The sequence below is a fragment of the Hyposmocoma kahamanoa genome, unplaced genomic scaffold (assembly GCF_003589595.1).
Source record: "Hyposmocoma kahamanoa isolate Upper Pololo Valley unplaced genomic scaffold, ASM358959v1 86, whole genome shotgun sequence".
Taxonomy (NCBI): Eukaryota; Metazoa; Arthropoda; class Insecta; order Lepidoptera; family Cosmopterigidae; genus Hyposmocoma; species Hyposmocoma kahamanoa.
The window spans coordinates 16,299,799-16,319,454 of NW_020654289.1; the positions used below are offsets into that span (position 1 = coordinate 16,299,799).

At 34.7% G+C, this 19,656-nt stretch overlaps 1 protein-coding gene across 1 annotated transcript in view; it reads left to right on the plus strand.

Annotated features, from left to right (window-relative positions):
* The first annotated feature begins 515 nt into the window (after positions 1–515).
* The window catches only part of LOC113234694 (zinc finger protein basonuclin-2-like), a 33,977-nt gene continuing 14,836 nt past the window's right edge, over positions 516–19,656 (plus strand). The window contains exon 1 of the mRNA XM_026470134.1: positions 516–711. Within this exon, the coding sequence (XP_026325919.1) occupies positions 703–711 (9 nt within the window). The 5' untranslated portion in view covers positions 516–702. The remainder of the gene's footprint in view (positions 712–19,656) is intronic.

Here is a 19,656-nt window from a genome sequence, read left to right on the forward strand (position 1 = left end):
AAATCCGCAGCTCCACAGCTCGTGTTGATCCGGCTTTAGTCCCTAAAAAGCGCTTGTGGTGACACCTCCCCGTCCTCCTCCCACCCCACAGCCCACATGCTCCCATCCCGCTCGCACGCCCGCGCGCCGTCCCAACGCGACAATGCGACACGACCCCCTGCGGCTATACGACACAAGCGACAAAAACGCCGCATGCGATACTCACCTCTATAGCAACGTGTTTAAAGCCAACGCTTCGTAACGGGCGACACATTAGAGGACATTCAACCTTTAGAACGCAAACATCCTAAGTCAAAATATAACAAAATGAAACTAGTTTCTATTACTGAAGAGTAAAGAACGATTTTTCTCTAAAGGCACAAGGGGTGGTGTAAAGACACAGTTTTCAAATGTCACGCAGTGTAGTCGTCTCTTTTCTCCGGAGTCCTGTCGCATCTGCCCGGCTCCTTTGGCATCCTTCAGCATGCATGTGTCCCCCCGCATATCTTTCATCCCGCTCTTCGCCACTGAAGCCCAGTGTCCGGTCTCGCAGACTGTTAGACGGTCGTGTTAACGCGCTCGATACTCGACATAATCACGAATATATTTATGTCTCGTACGTACTTACATGTATAGCTTGGATTAGATGTGCAATGTACTGTGAAGTGACACTTTGTGCGATTTGATGTATGTTTATGAGGAAGAGTAGAGAAAGAAGCATTCATGATTCAGGTTAGTAAAGTTTTGGACGTTTGAACACCTTTACACCTGTTTGTTAACGTTATTATTTATGTAACATTGTTTTAATTAGAATATTTTGTTGCATAACACAATTATTATTTCCTATTGGATTTGTATTGGATTTAATATATTTTTTCAATTTATATGACTTGGCAATGAGATCGTATAATTTTGTTGTATTTTCAACAAAACAGGTTTTGTTTGGTTGCAAACTACATAATCGCATCCGCGATGTTCTTTTTACCGACATACTTCCATAATAAATTATTTAACTAATTGTTAACCTTCAATCGATAGTTACTAAGGAGTATTTATTTATGTAGGTGTAAAAATGGGCAATTGAAGAGTTATTCCATTAATTACACATACTAATCTCTAATTCATTGTACGTTGAGAAGACTCCCGAAGGTCTCATTTTGTTCACCTTCGCACTAGCGATCTTATAAATAACCACTTTGTCATCAGTATACATTTTTAATCCGATTAATTTATTTGTAATTATTTATTTTTGAAACTTCCTTATTAACAATGAATTTATGTATTGTATAGGCAAATAAAACAAAATTTGCATAGGTAAGTCTTTAACGTCATTTTGTTCAAAATGCAACAATACGAGTATAAGTTATACGCTTTTTGTCTTGTGTTTCTTATTAAAGATTTCAATGCCTACTTTTTATATTTTATATTTATAATTTACAATTACAAAGGTGTGATTGTTAATTGTTATTGTAGTTGGATTTTAGTTCCCAGGTTATATAATTGTGTAAATAAAATTTATTTTTACAAGAGTGATAACTAGGTGACTCGTATAGGTACGTTTGTACGTACATAATATATCCGTGTATGTAAATTTTTACAAATTTGTTACCTTTTAATTAGTTAGAGACCGTTGTATTATTAACTTATGTTTGACTACTGAGCACAGCTCTTCTAGAACGTTGGGTTGCGACCATAGCTCACAACAATAAGTTCGCTAGACTTATTAATAATAACCTTATGTAGTAACCCGCCTAGTTTAGGTACAATCCTGTTACAAACATAAAGTGGAATAGATTTTATTATATGGTTCTAATTACATGTAGGTACAATTTTTATGTTTGTGAAAATAATAAATATATGTTAAAAAATCTACAACACACGGGATTTCTCGTGATTGCAATTTCTTAACTTATTATGCACCTAATAGGTACAAGAGGTACAAATGTGAACTGCCAATGACTTTTAATGCTATTTTTATAGGACCTTATCATCATGTCCATATGACAATGACAGGATTCGAGTTCGTACTTTTGCAACAGGAATGCTTTCTCCACCACTTGTTAAAGTCCTTTTTTCACATACAAGTTTTGCATTACACGACCAAACAAATGTGCGAAAGCGTCTGTATGCCAAACAGATCAAAGGTGTTTAAAAAATATTTACATAAGTAATTACATATATTACATAAGTAATATTTACATAAGTAATTTAGTATTATATTTCTTTAAAGCTTCGTCGCGAAAGATTGCGAACTATCTTAGAAGGTTCATTCAATCATTTTCGAACTGGAAATCACTAAGTCTTCAGGCTCAGGTTTGTTGGAGCAAGAACAATATGCGCGGTAACGATTTTGGATTGGTCTGCACCAGAAATACTTTTACGGTGTAATTCTAACGACGGCCCACGTTACATCGTGGCTTGCGTGCCCTAACAACAGCACGGTGGAAGATTTAATGGCGGCTACTAGTGATGCGGACAGCGTGCTTAGAATTTGGATAGCAATAATATAGAGTATGCCAACGATGCACTAAGCTCTGGTGACAAGTCAAGCCCATGTCTGTGTGCCTATATTATAGGATAATCCTTGTCGATTCTAAGATAGTAAAAACAGAGTTTCATATTTAACGATTATTTACATACACCTTAACCTGTGTTACCTAAGAGCACCACAAAAGCATTGTTAAGAACACATTTATTTGTGTATTTGATACACTAAGCTTTGGTGACAAGTCAAGTCCATGTTTTTTGATCTAGTACTTATGTTTGCCGATCCTATCCGCTAGCCTCTTTTGGAATTTCGATTCTAAGATAGTAAAAACAGAGCTTTTTATTCAGCGATTGTGTTATCAAATAACACACCACCACTAATAAAAACATATTTAGTTATGTGTGTGTGAAAAATATGTACTTTTGCCCTAAAACTTCACTATTAAACTTGTCAATTAACGTTTAAAAACATCGACACCGTTCTACGGTTGTTTTCGACAAGTGATGCTGCGCAGAACCGTGCCGGATTGAAACATATACAACGTTTGAAGTAAAGTGATGGCTCTATGTGGACGGACAAACTGATTGGAGGAAGTTTATTAATGGATTTATAGATAGATGCTATCTGTACTATCTGACGATTTAATCTTTGTTTCATCCAAAGATTTAGAGTTACGACTAACTGGAGCGCGCGAACGAGAATGAAATTTATGGCGTCCATCTTTTAAGCAAAAATTCGCACGCTGGACGTCATTTATTTATTTATTCATTTTACATTGCAAACTTACAGCTAAATAGCCAATACGCTTGCATGTCATACAATATATAACATATAATTCTTCTATATAATAAGATTGCGATTGATATTCAAAATTTGCCATTCACGATGTTTAAAACTATAGTGAAACAAAAACTTTATACTAAATGGTATTATACAGCTTCTGCGTAATTGGATGACGAAAATCTGTAGTAGTGACCCGTTTAGCTCTTGCAAGTAGTCTCGATCTAAGACGTATGAATTAATTCTTGCTCGTTCTTCTCAGGGGAATCTGCCTTCTGAATGAGCAGTAGAGTTTAATCAGTATGGGAATTTCAAGTATAATTTGCTTACCTATTATGAAATATAGGTTATTTGACTATGACATTGACTATTCTAATTCTAAAATAATTTGCAAGTCTCCCTACATACATATATATTCAACGCTATCAGCGAATGTGTCAATATCATCACACTGAGTGTGTCTCCGATCAGGCGCATAGCGCGAACTCGCGAAGAGTCATCATCATTTTATTAACCGACTTTCAAAAAATGAGGAGGTTCTCAATTCGACTGTATATTATTGTTACATGTTACACGATAACTCCGGCTTTGTGAACCGGTTTTGATGATTTTTTTGTTGGAAAGAGGATACTTCAGAATTGGTCCTATTTAAATTTGAAGAAAATTTTCCACCTCCAAGTGTGGCAAACAAGGGGATTAATGACTTTTGAAATCGTTTTTTTTAATACTCTGTACTACAGATTATCTTGTTTACCTTATCGAACATCGACAGTATACGAAATTAAGCGCGTTTCGCCATATTGAAAATCGCTTTCGTTAGCTGTCAGTTACTTTATAAATGTTACAGTGCTTTTTAATTGTATGTTATTTGGAGCCATAGGGTAGTATTCTGTTAGGGTTACATAGCGGTATTCTGCACATCAGTGGCATCGTATCAGAATATAGTTAACATAACTAATCAACCAAAAGTGTACTTTAACATTTTACATATAAAGTAAATATTGGAAGCGACGTTTTACCAAATTAAATAGTGTTTGTTTTCGTAAAGCAATGAATGGATTGGATCTCGAACTTCGAAGGACTTTGAAATCCATGTTCTATCTATTTCAACATTAGATACGAAATTTATATTTGTTTATGGCTATACAAACGTGTTTTTTTATCTATGGTTTGTGTCAGTCAGTGTGTGATCGCGGGTTGCTCTCGGAAATATATTTCCGAGACGTGTGTTTGCCATTGCGGAATATTAAAGTTTCTACTAAGTAAAATTGTGTTTACATCAAGACCAGACCTAACTACAGTTCACTAATAGAAGAATACCTACAATATTCAAAATCTAGTATAGTAATATTAGCATGAACTCGGAATTGCGTATGTAGTGGTATTTGTGTCTTTACAGAAGAATTTGTGTTTCTATTTGTGATTTTGTATTTGTGGTTTTTATGTGAAGTGCACATCACTAAATATTTTACAATTCCGAGCTCTCGCTAATAATACATACATACATACATACATACCTATTTGCAATTCAGTTGATAGGTATACACGTATACCAATTAAACTAAACCCACTTACCGTATGGTTCCCAGTCGCAAATAGGATCACCCCATCGCGTGTTAATTCTTTTTTTATAATATAAGTGACGGGACGAATAAGACGTGCGCCTGATGGTAAGCGTCACGCCTGTCCATATCAGTTGCAACGCCGCTCTGAGCTTTAAATCGCAAAAGTCTGAAGGGCACCGCCACCGCGCCCATCACTCTGAGACATATGTTGAAAAGTCCCAAAATTGAAACAGTTATGCTTACATTACTGGTTGGCGGCAGAAATAGGTAAGACAGCAATACTTCCCAGGGCGAACTATTTCACTGCTACTAAATGTTATCTTATAGCTTGTTAAATAGTTAACTATTACCGCGATGATGGTCAATCATTCCTCTTTGAAGAGGGCTGTGTATAGTAGGAGATATAAACTTATAATTTATATTTACAGAGAGACAATACTAACAATATCCTAGATTCATCTCGTATGTACTGTGACAAACCTAAAGTAATTCGAAAGGATCGATAAATCGAACACATGGCCTGAGGCTAATCGTGAAAATTATTAAGTAAAATATAAAATAAAGAAAATAAAAAGTCATTAATTTATACATCCATTAAACACATTTAATAAACAATAGTAGAAGCTGATTTTCAGTCTTCATTCACTTGTAATCACTATTTATTGATACTCCAGCGAAAACTCAAACAATACAATATTCGAATACCATATATACATCTCATCTTTGATAGCGTGTTTTAGCATACTAGTAATGCCATCCCGTGTCGACGCGCGGTACTAAACTCCTGCAACAGCACCAGACCGAATTAGAATCTATACATCTACTTTTAAAATCATTATCTGCGTTTCAAATTTACAATGAATTTTAGTATTTGGAAATGTACAAGATTTGACGTTCCAATTTGAATTCCAGGCTGTCAAGCTACACTGATTAGGAGGCTGATCAAGTAATCACTCGAGAATATTCCCATTGATTAAGAACAAACTTATAAAGGTCACGGATAAGTATGCCTACTTATGTACATAACCTTCTTCCACTGTGGTCTGAGACAAACTTTACATTACCAAGGTATAAAAGTGTAATCCACCGGAGCCAAAGCTAATCTAACTAATGGTGCACGGCCAGACCATGCATTTCGCTGATGACCCTCGATTTATTTCAATAAACCTCACCCGGCTATAATGCCGCATACTCCGTGATATTGTCGAGGATTTTATTAGATTAACTTGCAATATTCTTGACGACAAACCATGGGTGAAATCGTGGGATTTATGAGTTACTTGTTATCTGTGATTAACAATATGATACTTATGTTCTTTATTACATTTCTATTTTCTTCTCTTGCAACTCCTTTCTCTCGGCTTCTCTGTTGTAAGTTCTTACTTAGACTGCTTTACCATATTTACTTTCCATTTATTTCATCTTTTTTTTTACTATACCAAATGACGGGAAGAACAAGTCGTGCACCTTTAATCAAAAGCGCCTGTGTGACGCTGCCACTGCGCCTGTCGCCTTGAGATATAAGTTAATGTCTCATGTATCTGTAATTTCACCAGCAAAAAACAGGAACGCAGTACTTAGCGGCAGGAGTAGATAAGGTGGCAAGTAATTCTTCAGGCGAACTCTTCAGAAGGAGCTGCACTGCAATTAATTGCTTACCATTTTATCTGATCTGTGTGACTAATCTTTGATCTTCCCGTACCTCACATTCCTTAGATCTTTTCTTCTTTGATTGTTTTTAATAAATACGTTGTACCGCACATAGTGGCCAGTATACTTTACTTCATCTTTCATTCTTATAAACTTTTTACGCATATAACCACTTCTTTATTCGTGACTCCTTCAGTTCAGCTTTCACAATACAATGAAAAGCTAAACAAACAATATAGATTTCAAGAATGTTGTGGTTATCCGCTAAATGATTCTCACTAATTACGGGTTTCTTACAACGGTATGATTTCTTCTTATTTTCCCGAAATTTCGGAACGTTGACACGCTCCATGATTACGAGTTGGCTTTACATCAAACCGTGGTGATCCTGTCTTGGTAAGAAACCTGTACTTAATGATAATCACTTAAACAAACAAAAGACAAAAGCATACTTACAAAAAGGTCTTACTGGTAGTTAGCAGTATTTTCCAAGCAACTCTTCCAAGGTTTATTCTGCGCAGAAAAGAAGAAATCAATAAACTCTAAAAAGGCGGCAAATTTCTGATAATCTGGTTCTATTCAATTAGACGATTGAGAATCGTGAATGTAAATTTTTAGACCTGATTTCCTCTACCGATGACAAAAACACAAATATTTAATAATTACATTTTTTTTCTTATGCTATCAAGTGACTGGACGAACAAGTCGTGCGCTTGATGGTAAGCTACGCGCCTGTCCATAACAGTTACAGTACCACTCAGAGCTTTAAATCGCAAAGATCTGAGGGGCACTGCCACTGCGCCCGTCACCCTGTGACGTAAGTTGACAGGTCCCATATGCCTGTAATTCATACATTTCTGCCGTCTACTAACTAAAACGTGGCTAAGTGACAAATGATCAAATAACCATTTTAAATAGCAAAAAGTGGAGCACAAAATTCTCTTTTAAAAATAGTTAAATTACTTAACGTGTTCGACTTATCAAAACTTACCCTTTTTTTTTATGATTACCCTAACGATGCATAGCTGAAATATCATCAAACAATTTCAATATTCTATATAACTAACATTCCCGGCTTCAATATAGATACTATTGACTTTGTCTTTTACTCTTTGCAACTATTTATCGCTAGCTGTTGGTTCGTATCTAAATCTTTGTTTTTTTTTTCAAACAAACCAACGTTTCAGGCTATTAACATGGTCCCATGGTCACGGCTGACTTTATTAAATTAATTATTGTTAAATTATACGTAATATTTTAGTTTGGATAAACAAATTGTAACGCTCTAAATATTGTCTTATCTAATATTGTAAAGGACAACTTAGAAAGGAAGAAACGCAACCGAATGAATCTCAAACTTTATTACAGGTTTTTGTAGATAGGAAATACGGTTGCAAATAGCTTTGTGATGTATGTACATATTAATTTATTGTTAACATTAAAATGATATTATATTACTTACATAATGACTTTACTAGCATGCTGGAAACGGCTTTCGATGAATAGATTGAACATAAAATTCAAAGATGCTTGAAAACATGATCGAGATTTGGATCACGACAGCACTACCGTCGCCGCGACGACAGCAGATGTTGCGCGTGACACCATTAGTTCCGCGAATTGCCGCCGACTGCGCCGGCGGGCAGCGCTCGCGCACTGCCCGAGCATGCGAAGTAACGCTTTGTGCTGTAAGAAACGATGGAAAACGTGAAACAAGTTATGAACGAGACAGAAATTAATGGCGGTTTCGAAGGCGCAACTATCGGTACAGCACACCAAAAAGACAATCTAATAAAAATTACAATATAAACGATATGTTGTTAGAAATTATTATAATGTATACTAATACAATATACACTTGGTGTAATAAAACCACATGTGGTCGTATGTTAAAATGCTTTTATCACACGATAGTCATAACAATATGAAACAAATCCAAACTAATATTACAAATGCGAAAGTAACTCTGTTTGTTTTGTTTTCACGCCGAAACTGCTGAACCAAATTTGATGAATTTTGGTAGAGATCTAGATTGACCTAGGAAAAGGACTTAGACTTTTTGTGACAAAAATAAATCTTAAAGGGGTGAAATAAGAGATGAAAGTTTGTATTACAGTAGGCTACTCGAAGTACTTATTCTATGCAGATGAAGTCGCGGGAACCAGCTAGTTGTGAATATGTGACTCTCTCCTATTTAAGCATTAGTTCTTAGAATCGTTACACCATGAAAAGTAGATCATTTTTCAGATATGGCCTTATTACACCATGGGTGCCATATTATAATGTTGTTTTAAGAGTCTACCTCAGCTCGAATTCAAATTCTCCTCGTACTAATACGGTTCATTTTGCTTATGTCGAGCGGCAGGTACCCTGGCTTTATTTCGCAATTAATTTTTTCACAAAATGTCGTATATATTGTAATAAAAATCGTTGGTATATGTAAAGTACCTATAGAATACAGCGGGGTTCTTGTAAAAATTCGAGGTAAGTTTGTGTTTTTTTTTTCTATCGCGAAAATTTATAGGAATCGTGTTTTCACATCGTACAGTAATCAATTTATATCTCAATTTTACTATAAATTTTTTTTGCAAAGTGATTGATGTAACACTTTCACTGTTATGCTGAATCAATCAAAGCCATTTGAAGTTGTAAAGACTCTTAAACATTAGTTCTTAGAATCGTTAAACTAAGAAAAGTAGGTTACAATGCAGATATGGCCTTATTACACCAAGGGTGCCATATTAGAATGTTGTTTTAAAGCACCCGACGCTATCAAATTATATTCCTAATCTTGTTGTAGAGCTGGCCATTTTTAAAACAATTTCACATGATACAGGATTCCTTTAAGTACAATGAGATATTATTTATAGATTCAATTGTATATACACGTTGTACGGTGCATTGAACCGTATGAGCTCTCCCTAGAGCTCCTGAGAAGATAAGCAGTATAATCGTGACCGTTTGTGTCCGGCAGCATTTCAGTGTATGCAGATATAATAACAGACCTGCCGAGCCTCCATCGCACCAGCGGTCAGGCGACTTGAAATACTTAGAGAGGCACTTTAATTAATGCACCTCAAATTAATTATGGATCGGGTAAGGTCGGACTTGCGACCTCTTCAAGGTGTGGTTTTAATTTTGAAGGATGCTTGAATTGAACGGATAGACTTTGTGTTTACTCCGTCTGGGTTGGTTATTGAAAATAGTATTAAAATACCATTGCATTTGAAAAAGTTCTGGGTAGGTTCTGACTAACTCTGTCGCTAGCCAGGCAAATGTATGCAAGGCATCAGATGAGGAGGTTACGGGTTCGATTCCCAGTAAAACCACTTTGGGAAATGACCTTTACTGTCTGAGCGTTTTCTGGGTAGTGCGTCTTAGTGAGTTTCATTGTTCTGGTATTCAGTACAGGTAATTCCCCAGTTTTAGACCAGGAGCCATTGGTGTGGTTGTATGGCATATTATTATTGACATTTTCGATTCAGCACTTCACAACTTGAGCTGTATCCTCGTGATCTATATTTATAATAATTATAAAATAAAAGATTTACGACCATTAAGGTGAATTAAATAAATGCTGGCTGTTGAAGGATAAGATCGTCTTGTTTCATACTTCATCATCATCATCAACCTATTTATACGTCCCACCACCGGGTCCGAGTCTCCTCACGCCGGCCAAATGCGGGTTGGCTTGCTTAGTTACGATAAAAATGTCAGGTACGGTACTTATTGAGCAGAGTAACAATATTTAAATTATAAATACCTATATATCTAAATATTCAAAAGAATTTTGTGAAATTACAATATACTTCTTTCTTTCTTAAAAGTTTCTTTTTTTCTAGAAGTATTAACAAATTTCTCAGAAAAAAATATTTTTTAACAGACATTGGTAATTTGATACATAAAAATAAAGCGTCTTCTTTCATTAATCATTTAAAAAAAAAATATCTAAAATTACGAGATACAACATGAAATTAGTTTTGTTTCCAATGTATAACACTGCGAAAACCTAAGAACTCCTTAGGCAAATAAGAGTAAATAATAACTGACCTATGTACGACAAAGCAAGTCCAAAAATTATCAGGAATATTAGAAATTTTCGCAGTAAAATGGCTCCAGAATCAACGCAGACGAGAATGAATAAATTAATCACGACCGACTATCGCTTTCAACTGGCACAATGAAATTCCACATTACCAGTTCACGAGGAAAATCGATGAGTTCAAGGCCAAATATTACTTCTACTCTTCAAATTTGAATTTATATATCGTGTTCGATTATTATTGAGAAGACATTTCATTGTTTTGGTTAAACGTTCTAGGTCTATTCGAATTGTAAGGTTTTCGCGATTATTACACATAAAAAATGAAACTATTTTTTTCGGATCTAAGTCAAGTACCTATATTTCGGTCTTTTTTCAAACAAACTAACGTTTCGGGTCTTTCGCAGGTCCCATGGTCATGAGTCAGTCGTGACCACGGGACCTGTAAAGGACCTAAAACTTTGGTTTGTTTGGAAAAAAGACCGATATTGCTTGATCTTGCACCAAGGGATTCACTATGTCATAGCCACGGAATTCACTCCGAGGAAATAACCGATAATACACAGATGACAACCAATTTAGAAAAGTTCGTTTTCCAAATTGCTCCTGCCGGGTATCGAACCCGGGATCTGCTTGTTCCGCACCCACAGCGAAAACCGTTGAGTCAGAGAATTTGTGAGAATTTCGTTACATTTGTCTTAATCCTGCTTTTAAATTTCGAATGTACTTAAAGTGTTTTAATGTTTAAATAAATTGTATTAGCTTACATTCTAAAACAGAGTTCTAAGAATAGATAATTATATTCAATACTTATATCCAAATTCTGATTCCCCAACTCGACTTTCAACAGCGTACTTTACTTAGGGAAGATACTGTACAGTGACTACTAGTGCCATCTATGATCTGACAAGAAAACTAATTTTATCGAACGTAATGAAATTGCTCTTTTGATGTAATAAGGTCACATCTGTAAAAAAAACTACTTTTCAGGAGAGACGTTTAAAAAATTCTCCGAATGAAATTAATTGATAACTTTTTATGCTTAAATAGGAAAGTTATAAAATATCACATGTAAGTACGTAACTTGTTTCATGTATTAATGGTTCATATTATTTGTATGTCTTCATGTAATAAAACTCTAAAAGGTCTATATCTAAAATTACATTACTTTTTAACCAACTTTTAAAAAAGCAGTAGGTTCTCAATTCGCCTGTATGTTTTTTATGTATGTTACAGGATTTTGTCATTTGTGAATCGATTTTGATAATTCGTTTGTTGTCGGAATGAAGGTACCTCGATAGTGGTCCCTTTTAAATTTGAAGAAAATATTCTGCCTCTAAGGGTGGCAAACTAGGGGATGAATGACTTTTGAGGTTGGTTTTTTTAGTACTCTGTACTGACATTATTATTTTAAATTAATAGTGTAAAGAACTTCATAACAACAATACGAATTATTAAGCGTCATCGACGCATATGGTAACAACTTGCAAATAAATATCGTATCGTCGATTAGAATCGATTCTATCGATTGAGCAATAAGTCACAGGCTACATGAGCTAACGAAGATGAAACAATGGGTTCTAATGACAACAGGGCTGCGCCTACGCCACCGTTCAGCGAATTGAATGCGTTGAAGCGACATTGGTGTGTTTCGAAATTCAAATTTGATTGAGAATAAGTAACACAAAGCATAGAGAAATCGTATGCTTGGTGTTATAAAGCCACGTGTGATCGGACGTCAAAAGTGCTTTTATCACATGACAGTCATAAAAACAGTAATTTTATTTTTTTTATAACGTACGCCTTATGGTAAGCGACACGCCCATGTCCATAACAGTTGCAGTGCCAATCAGAGCTTTAAATCGCAAAGATCTTAGGGACACTGCCACTGTCTTCCAGAGACTTAAGTTGACAAGACCCAAGTGCCTTTAATTTCACTAGTACACTTACCCGTTTGAACCAGACACCACACCACAGTAATGTTCACTACTGCTTGGCGGCAGAAATAGGTTACTTCCCTCGACCTCTTTCACAAGGAGCTCTACTGCTACTAAAGTACGAACTACATAAAACAATGTGTGTACATGTGAAATTTTACAACTCTCCTATTTAAGCAAAATAAAAATAGTTTATTTGACATGTAATACAAAACAAATAAAAGAATATGTAAACTATTAATTATAATAATAATGAGCAAAACATGTTAAATGTGTCTATGACACTACTTTTGTTCGTTAAATTTTTAAACCTTTCTCTTGAAAAGTTGATATTTTTCAGATGTAACCTTATTACACTAAGGGTGCGAAATGGCAACAAAGGCAATAATAATAATCATTATTATTTTTCAAAACACACCTTAGCCTTATATATAATATAGAGAAGAAATTTAGTGATTAGAAATGTAAACAAAATAAAATGAAAGAAACAGGTAGAAAGGCGTAACAAATCTAAGGACTCTGGCTCCTAAACTAGACAAAATGTCTGTATCTTAGGAGACAGTGAAATAGAACTGATCTTGTGCCAGTTTTTGAAAACAATTAATCATAACAGGATTTCAAAAATACTTTTGGATTTTTTAACATTGAAGAGTACATAGAGTTGTAATATGATAGGAATATATATATTTCTTTTCAATAACGAGCACTGTTTACAGTGAAGGAAAATATTCAACCTCCATTTTTTTTATGACGTGTGTGTGTGTCCCAAGTGACGGGACAAACAAGTCGTGCGCCTGGTGGTAAGCGATACGCCTGTCCATAACAGTTACAATGCCGCTCAGAGCTTTAAGCTGCAAAATCTTTAGGGGCACTGTCACTGCGTCCGTCACTCTGAGTCATAAGTTTCCTAGTCTCATGTGCCAGTACTTTCATCAACATCCTTGAAAGTCGGAACGCAGTAACGCTCGCATTATTGCTTGGCGGCAGAAATTTGCACGATGTCAGTACTTCCCTGAACGAACTCTTTTACAAGGAGCTCTACTGCTACTAAATACTAGAATTAATGTTTACATAGCCCTTCAAAGACGTGTGGAGTCCACAGCCCGCACATCGTCAGCGCAGTGGACAGTGGTTTAAACTCTCACTCTAGATGACTCTAGATGATTTTTTTAAGCCCACTCATAACCCCGCTCTAGGGAAACCCTGTACCGCGAGTGGACACACATACAAATTACACCCAAACTCACGAGAGAAATAAATGTAGGTTATACAAATATTTCTCCCGACCGAGGAATAGATCGAACCCGGGACCTCTGCGTGGCAGTGACAGCATGGTAACCGTTCGGCCACGGAGGCAGTTAGACACACTTATCAAACAGTATATTACAGTAGTTTATACATATTAGTTGATTAACGTACATATTCCTAACAGAATATAGAAACTGGAAACAATATTTTAATTTATATCATCATCATATAATAATCTTCTATTTAACGCATCGATGGCATACACTATAATGCTTGCCATCGTAATGAAAGCATTTGACGTACAGTAAAGGAATGGTTACGTCGAGCGGGAGGCTCCTTTTGTACGTCTCAGATAAAATAATTACTTATATCACAACGTAGAACACGAAATTTTTAATCCAAATATGCAAATAAGTTTTTACGGATCTGCAATAAACATTTAGTGGTAATTTGCGTAACTATCCTGGGAAATTTGTTTGTTGAGGTAGATTACACGCAGAATTTTTTCATACTCTTAATAGCCCAATGTACACATAACACATTTGCATAATAAATTTGAACCAATTACTTCATATATATTTAAATAAATCCCGTAAAGGTAGTGACGAAAATTTGAACCTGAAAAACTGGACCATATAATATATAAACTTTTACAATTAAATACATTTTTCATTTTTTTTTATAATTACAAACTGAACAAAATCATGAAACGTTTTAATTATTTATGACAAGTGTAATAAACAAAGTACATATTTAGTGCAGTTTTGCTAAAAATATCTCCTTAATAAATAGCTATACGTAAATGCAAGGTTATTCCTAAAACAGTTCAAAGATGATCTGATATATTTGAACGGTTGTGGTATTTATTAAAATTGGATACTGATAACGTCGGGTATAATACAATTACACGTAACTACTCGTAATTTAGTGACCAAATAAAATCTGCGTAAATGTCTTGGCAACCAAATTAGCCTGATTTACAGAAATATATTATTGTCAGAACGAACACAACATAAATGCAAAAATCAAAGTAGCCATTGAAATAACATAGTAATAACGTTAAATCCCTCTATTGTAAAATTTGGTTTAGTGTAGTTACGAACCCTTTACCAATAATAGATGCGCAGATTTGCACTATCTCCGACGATAAGCGACATGATCATAGTTTTGCGAAAATGGCACATAAATATTGTTTCTTTGTTTTTAACAGTTTGCTCTAAAATTTACTTGAAAAATGAAAACTTTTGCTGTTATCTCCTCAGGCTATTGAGTAATCTGTGCCTCAGAAATGATGAATTGTTGAATTAATACTACAATTCTCCAACAACAACAAGCACAACCTTAATTATAATAAATAATCTACTTTCACTGCTTTTACTTTAAATTATTAAACATTTCTATAAACCTACCTCTTTCTATATTAATCTCTATCTTTAAAAATGTGTACCTACATGAATTTGGAAAACTACCACGCTAAATAACTTGTGAGATTTCTATACACATATGGCATACAAACCAACCACCCAAATGCCATTGACAAACTTCTTTGAACTGCAAAATAGAAATTATACAGCATACAGTCAAAGAAATCAGCAGACGTTGCTTTTTAAAACTTTTTGTTATACTAATTTGTTTTCTAGGAAATGTGTTCGGCATCTTTTAAGTTGACCTTATGTGAGACATAGAGATAATCTGCCCAGGCGTCATGTACTACAATGGGGTTTGTTACCCTAGCAATAAGGTATCTATTGTTATTTTCGTCTGTTCATAAATGTGACGTTCTATTGTTAATGTATTGTATAAAGGTCATGTCCATTTTTGCATTGAAAAGAATTTTTTGGAAGTGCACAGGAAGGAGTGCTTTCGAAGAATTGTAACACTTGTGTGGTCGCATCTAATATTATATATTTCAGTAGAAGTAGCGCTCCTTGTGAAAGAGTTCGTCCAGGGAAGTACTGCCACTTTTTATCTATTTCTGCCGCCAAGCAGAAATGTGAGCATTACTGCGATCCGGTTTTAAAGGTGCTAGTGAAATTACAGCGAATTATTAACCCTCAGATCTTTGCGATTATATTATAAAAAATATACCGCATGTTATGTGTAGCATTTGTTAAAAGGCTGTAAGATTCCCATGTCAATTTGTACATTTTGAACTATGGATCATTATTGTCGCAAATGGCATAAAGTTGAATTTGAATATCAAGTTTGATTTGCTCTTGGCCTTATACAACCAAGTGGTTCTCTTAGCTTTGGCTCCTGTCTCTCGCAAGTATGTATATTTAAGCTGTGTTCTATATATTTTAGCTGTTTATTGTGGGAGAAATAAACAAATATTTATTTCTCGTGTTCTAAGGCTTTCGCGATCTAAGTTGTTTTTCTTTATTCAAAACAAACCCACGTTTCGGACCCTTTACAGGTCTCATGGTCACGGCTGAGTTTGTTGGTTTGAAAAAAAAAAACAAATATATGTTATTTAGATTCGAAAAATTTGTTCCATTTTTAATTTATTATTATTTTTATATTACAATAAGCGACTTTTTTAATCGCTAAGCAAAATCTTGTGTTTTAACCACCTAGCGATGACTTGCCGGACTCAGTATTTAAATTAACTTATTCTAAAGTATCATAGGTAAATAGGTAACATAGGTGTACTATTCGAGAATTATATAAAAATTTAGGTAGTATCTTTTTACAACAGATTTACATATATATACGTAGACATGTTTTTAATTTCAAGTAAACCACGTGCACCGACAGGTCTGGTGTCATAAAAGCCGTTTTGCAAAAAAAAAAAACACGTTTTTCACCGTAATAATTTAAACCTTGTTATTGCATGAATAAGATCCTTTCTTTTCTTCACTTCCACGTCTTTCTTAATGTTTTTTATTAAAATACCTTAAAAATCCCTCAAACTTCCCTCCGACCAGCATAATTCAATAAGAAAACCGAAGTCGGAGTCTTTATCACAGCGTTCATCACTTAACCTGTCAAATATAACAAAACGTTCAGCTCAAAAAGCGCTGTAGTTTTTGTTACCTTACAATATACGGTTCAAATGTTAAAGCGCTGTTTTCACTGCAGCAAAATAGTGTGGATCAGATAGCCGGTGCCTGCGGCATGTTACATCGTAAGTTTTGCACCTAATAATTTTACAAGGCAATTATAATTATAATTTTCCTCAGGCGATTATAGGTTTGTTAGGAAGATTCGACGACGGTTTAAGTGTTGGATGTGTCAAAATTATATTACATATGTACTGAGCCACATTTCAAGCATGCTAACCGACACTCTTTATACAAATTTGTACACTATATAAATGACATAAGGTAAGATTTTTAATAAAGAATTTTGACAATTGTATAACTCTGATGCATCAAAGCTACTTTGCAATGCATCAAAAACTATATAATAAATATAAAAAGACCCAAAAAGTTTAAGACATAATACTTACCCTTGGTATAATATTGACGGTGGAAATTTAAAATGTCGTAAGGGGCATTGTGTCCTAAGAGGCATTTTGTCATAAGGCTATTGTGCTATATGTGTGTTATTTATCATTATTACATGAAAGTCATAAAAATAATACTAACTACACAAACACAAATTATATATATGTCGAATTATATAACTCTCCTATTTAACTTTAAAAAAGTTTTGGAGTAATTTCGTTCCTAGAATCGTGAAACCGTTCTCCTGAAAAGTTGTAATTTTGCAGATGTGGCCTTATTACACCAAGGGTGCGAATTATACTCAAGGAATTCAGAGTCATTCTCTAAATTGAGACAAATATGAAAATAACCGTTGAAAATGAAATTTTGATTAACAAAATTGAACATTGAATTCAATCCGATATTTCTAAGATACTTATGGACTTTGCACCGTATTTTTTCTTAATAAAGACTATTTTGGAGTATGTTTATGCGATGTGATTTCCATCTATGGATATACCTGACAAATAAAAATGTACTCCATGTAAATAAGTATTATTTTAGCGTGTCTTACATAATTTATGTATATGACGATCAAATCAGTGGGCGGCGCCGGTGTCATTCGAATGCTAACCCTGCCATGATGAATTGTTCATAAGATTGATTGATTTCACATGTCTCAAGGTAAAATTATATTTGGCCGTTTAATTGAGTTCTGGTACTGCCTGCTTCTTAAATGCGTTACATGATTTATATTTGATAATAAATAAATTAATAGACTCTTGTTCAACGGCAGATATTTAATTTCCTGTAGGGCTCTGAGTAATAGTAGAATATCTGTTGTTTTTAAAAGTCTAATAATCTTCGGTACAGAGTACAAAAAAACCGACCTCAAAAGTTCGTGGAGTTACATCTAATTTGCCAAGTTTTATAGGAGTCGGTGACCGGAAAGTGCTCGAAATCGGATTCATCCCCTGCTTTGGCACTCTTAGAGGTGGAATATTATTCAAATTTAAATGGGACCACTACTGAGATACCCTCTTTACAACAAAAAAAGAATCATGAAAATCAGTTCACAAATGTCGTAGTTATCGCCTAACTTATACCAAAAAACATAAGCCTAAGACTTGCACTTATAACGATTTTCAAACAACATCAATGGCACTAAGTAGCAAACTCAAAATATCACCCAATAAACACAAGTTATTTTTGAAGTCGGTTAAAAAAAGAATAGCCACATTGTGGCAGCAGACACCGGTTCGAGTCCAGTCGGATCAAGGAATTTTTCGTTGTATTATTATTCGGTCTTAATAATTCTAACATAACATATATTAAACCCGTCATAATGTATCTACAGAAAGAAGTACGTTTATTGAATTGTGACCAGAAATCGGTATAATCAAAAAATAATACCTCCGTCTGAAATGGCGAAATTATTATTTTATATTTTGTTTTTTTTTTTATATGTCACTAGCAATTACTTTACCACAGTGCCGTGCCAAAATCAATCTCTATTACCATTTTAGGAAATGGCTGCAACAAGGAGTTTTCCGTTATTTGTAATTTTTTATAAAAATATACAAGCAATTTACTTTGCACACTCGATATTAAATAATTGGATATATTATTGCTAGATATAGCATTTATAAATGTATTTTACAAAATAAACAATTTCTATTAAAAACAAATAAATTTGTTTACGTTGATTCTTGGATCAACCGACAGGATTCTTGTTATAAGAAAATTACAAAAGACAGCACTGGGTCTTGTAGTGTTGTGGTTTGATACGGTAGAGTAGTATTTAGATGAAAATTGTACAATTTCAATCTTTTTAATAATTATAAGCCTTTTATTAACGCTTCCGTATTATCTACTCTACAAATATACTATGCAACTTATAAAATAGGTGTCTTATATAAAGCCTAAAAATTGCACTTATAACGATTTTCAAACGACATCAATGGCACCAAGTAGCAAACTCAAAATACCACCCAATAAACACAAGTCATAACAAAATAGGATTAAAAAGCCACGAGCTATATAAACTGCGCTCATTACCCTATTGTCATTGTCTTTGAAGAAAGCCGACAGGGTAAATATGCAAATTGTGAGACTGGGCAGTTGGCTCTTGCAAATTCTTTTGTTTATGCCAGGTAGGGTTGCATCCCCACTCTTTGGTCAGTAGGTCACTTTGACAGCTTAACTTGTGTCACTGGATTAGTCTTAAGCTGTTCGGCTTAGCGATTGATCTACGTTTACGGCTTGACCTTTCCGGGCAAAGTGGCAAATGCAGAAGTTGTGTGAATACGCTGATGGATTTTGCATAATAATTCGTGTTTGTGAGTGACTTTGCTAAATTTGTTCAAGATGTGCGATGAAGACGATAGTTTGTTTAAACTGACGCAGTTTGTTAAGCGCTGGTGGGAGGACGGTTATGTTAACAAGGTTTGTTCTGTATTTATACATATTGATTTCGACAATGACCTCGGTGACCTAATGGATTACATTGTGGGTGCTGGATGCTAAGGTCCCGGGTTCA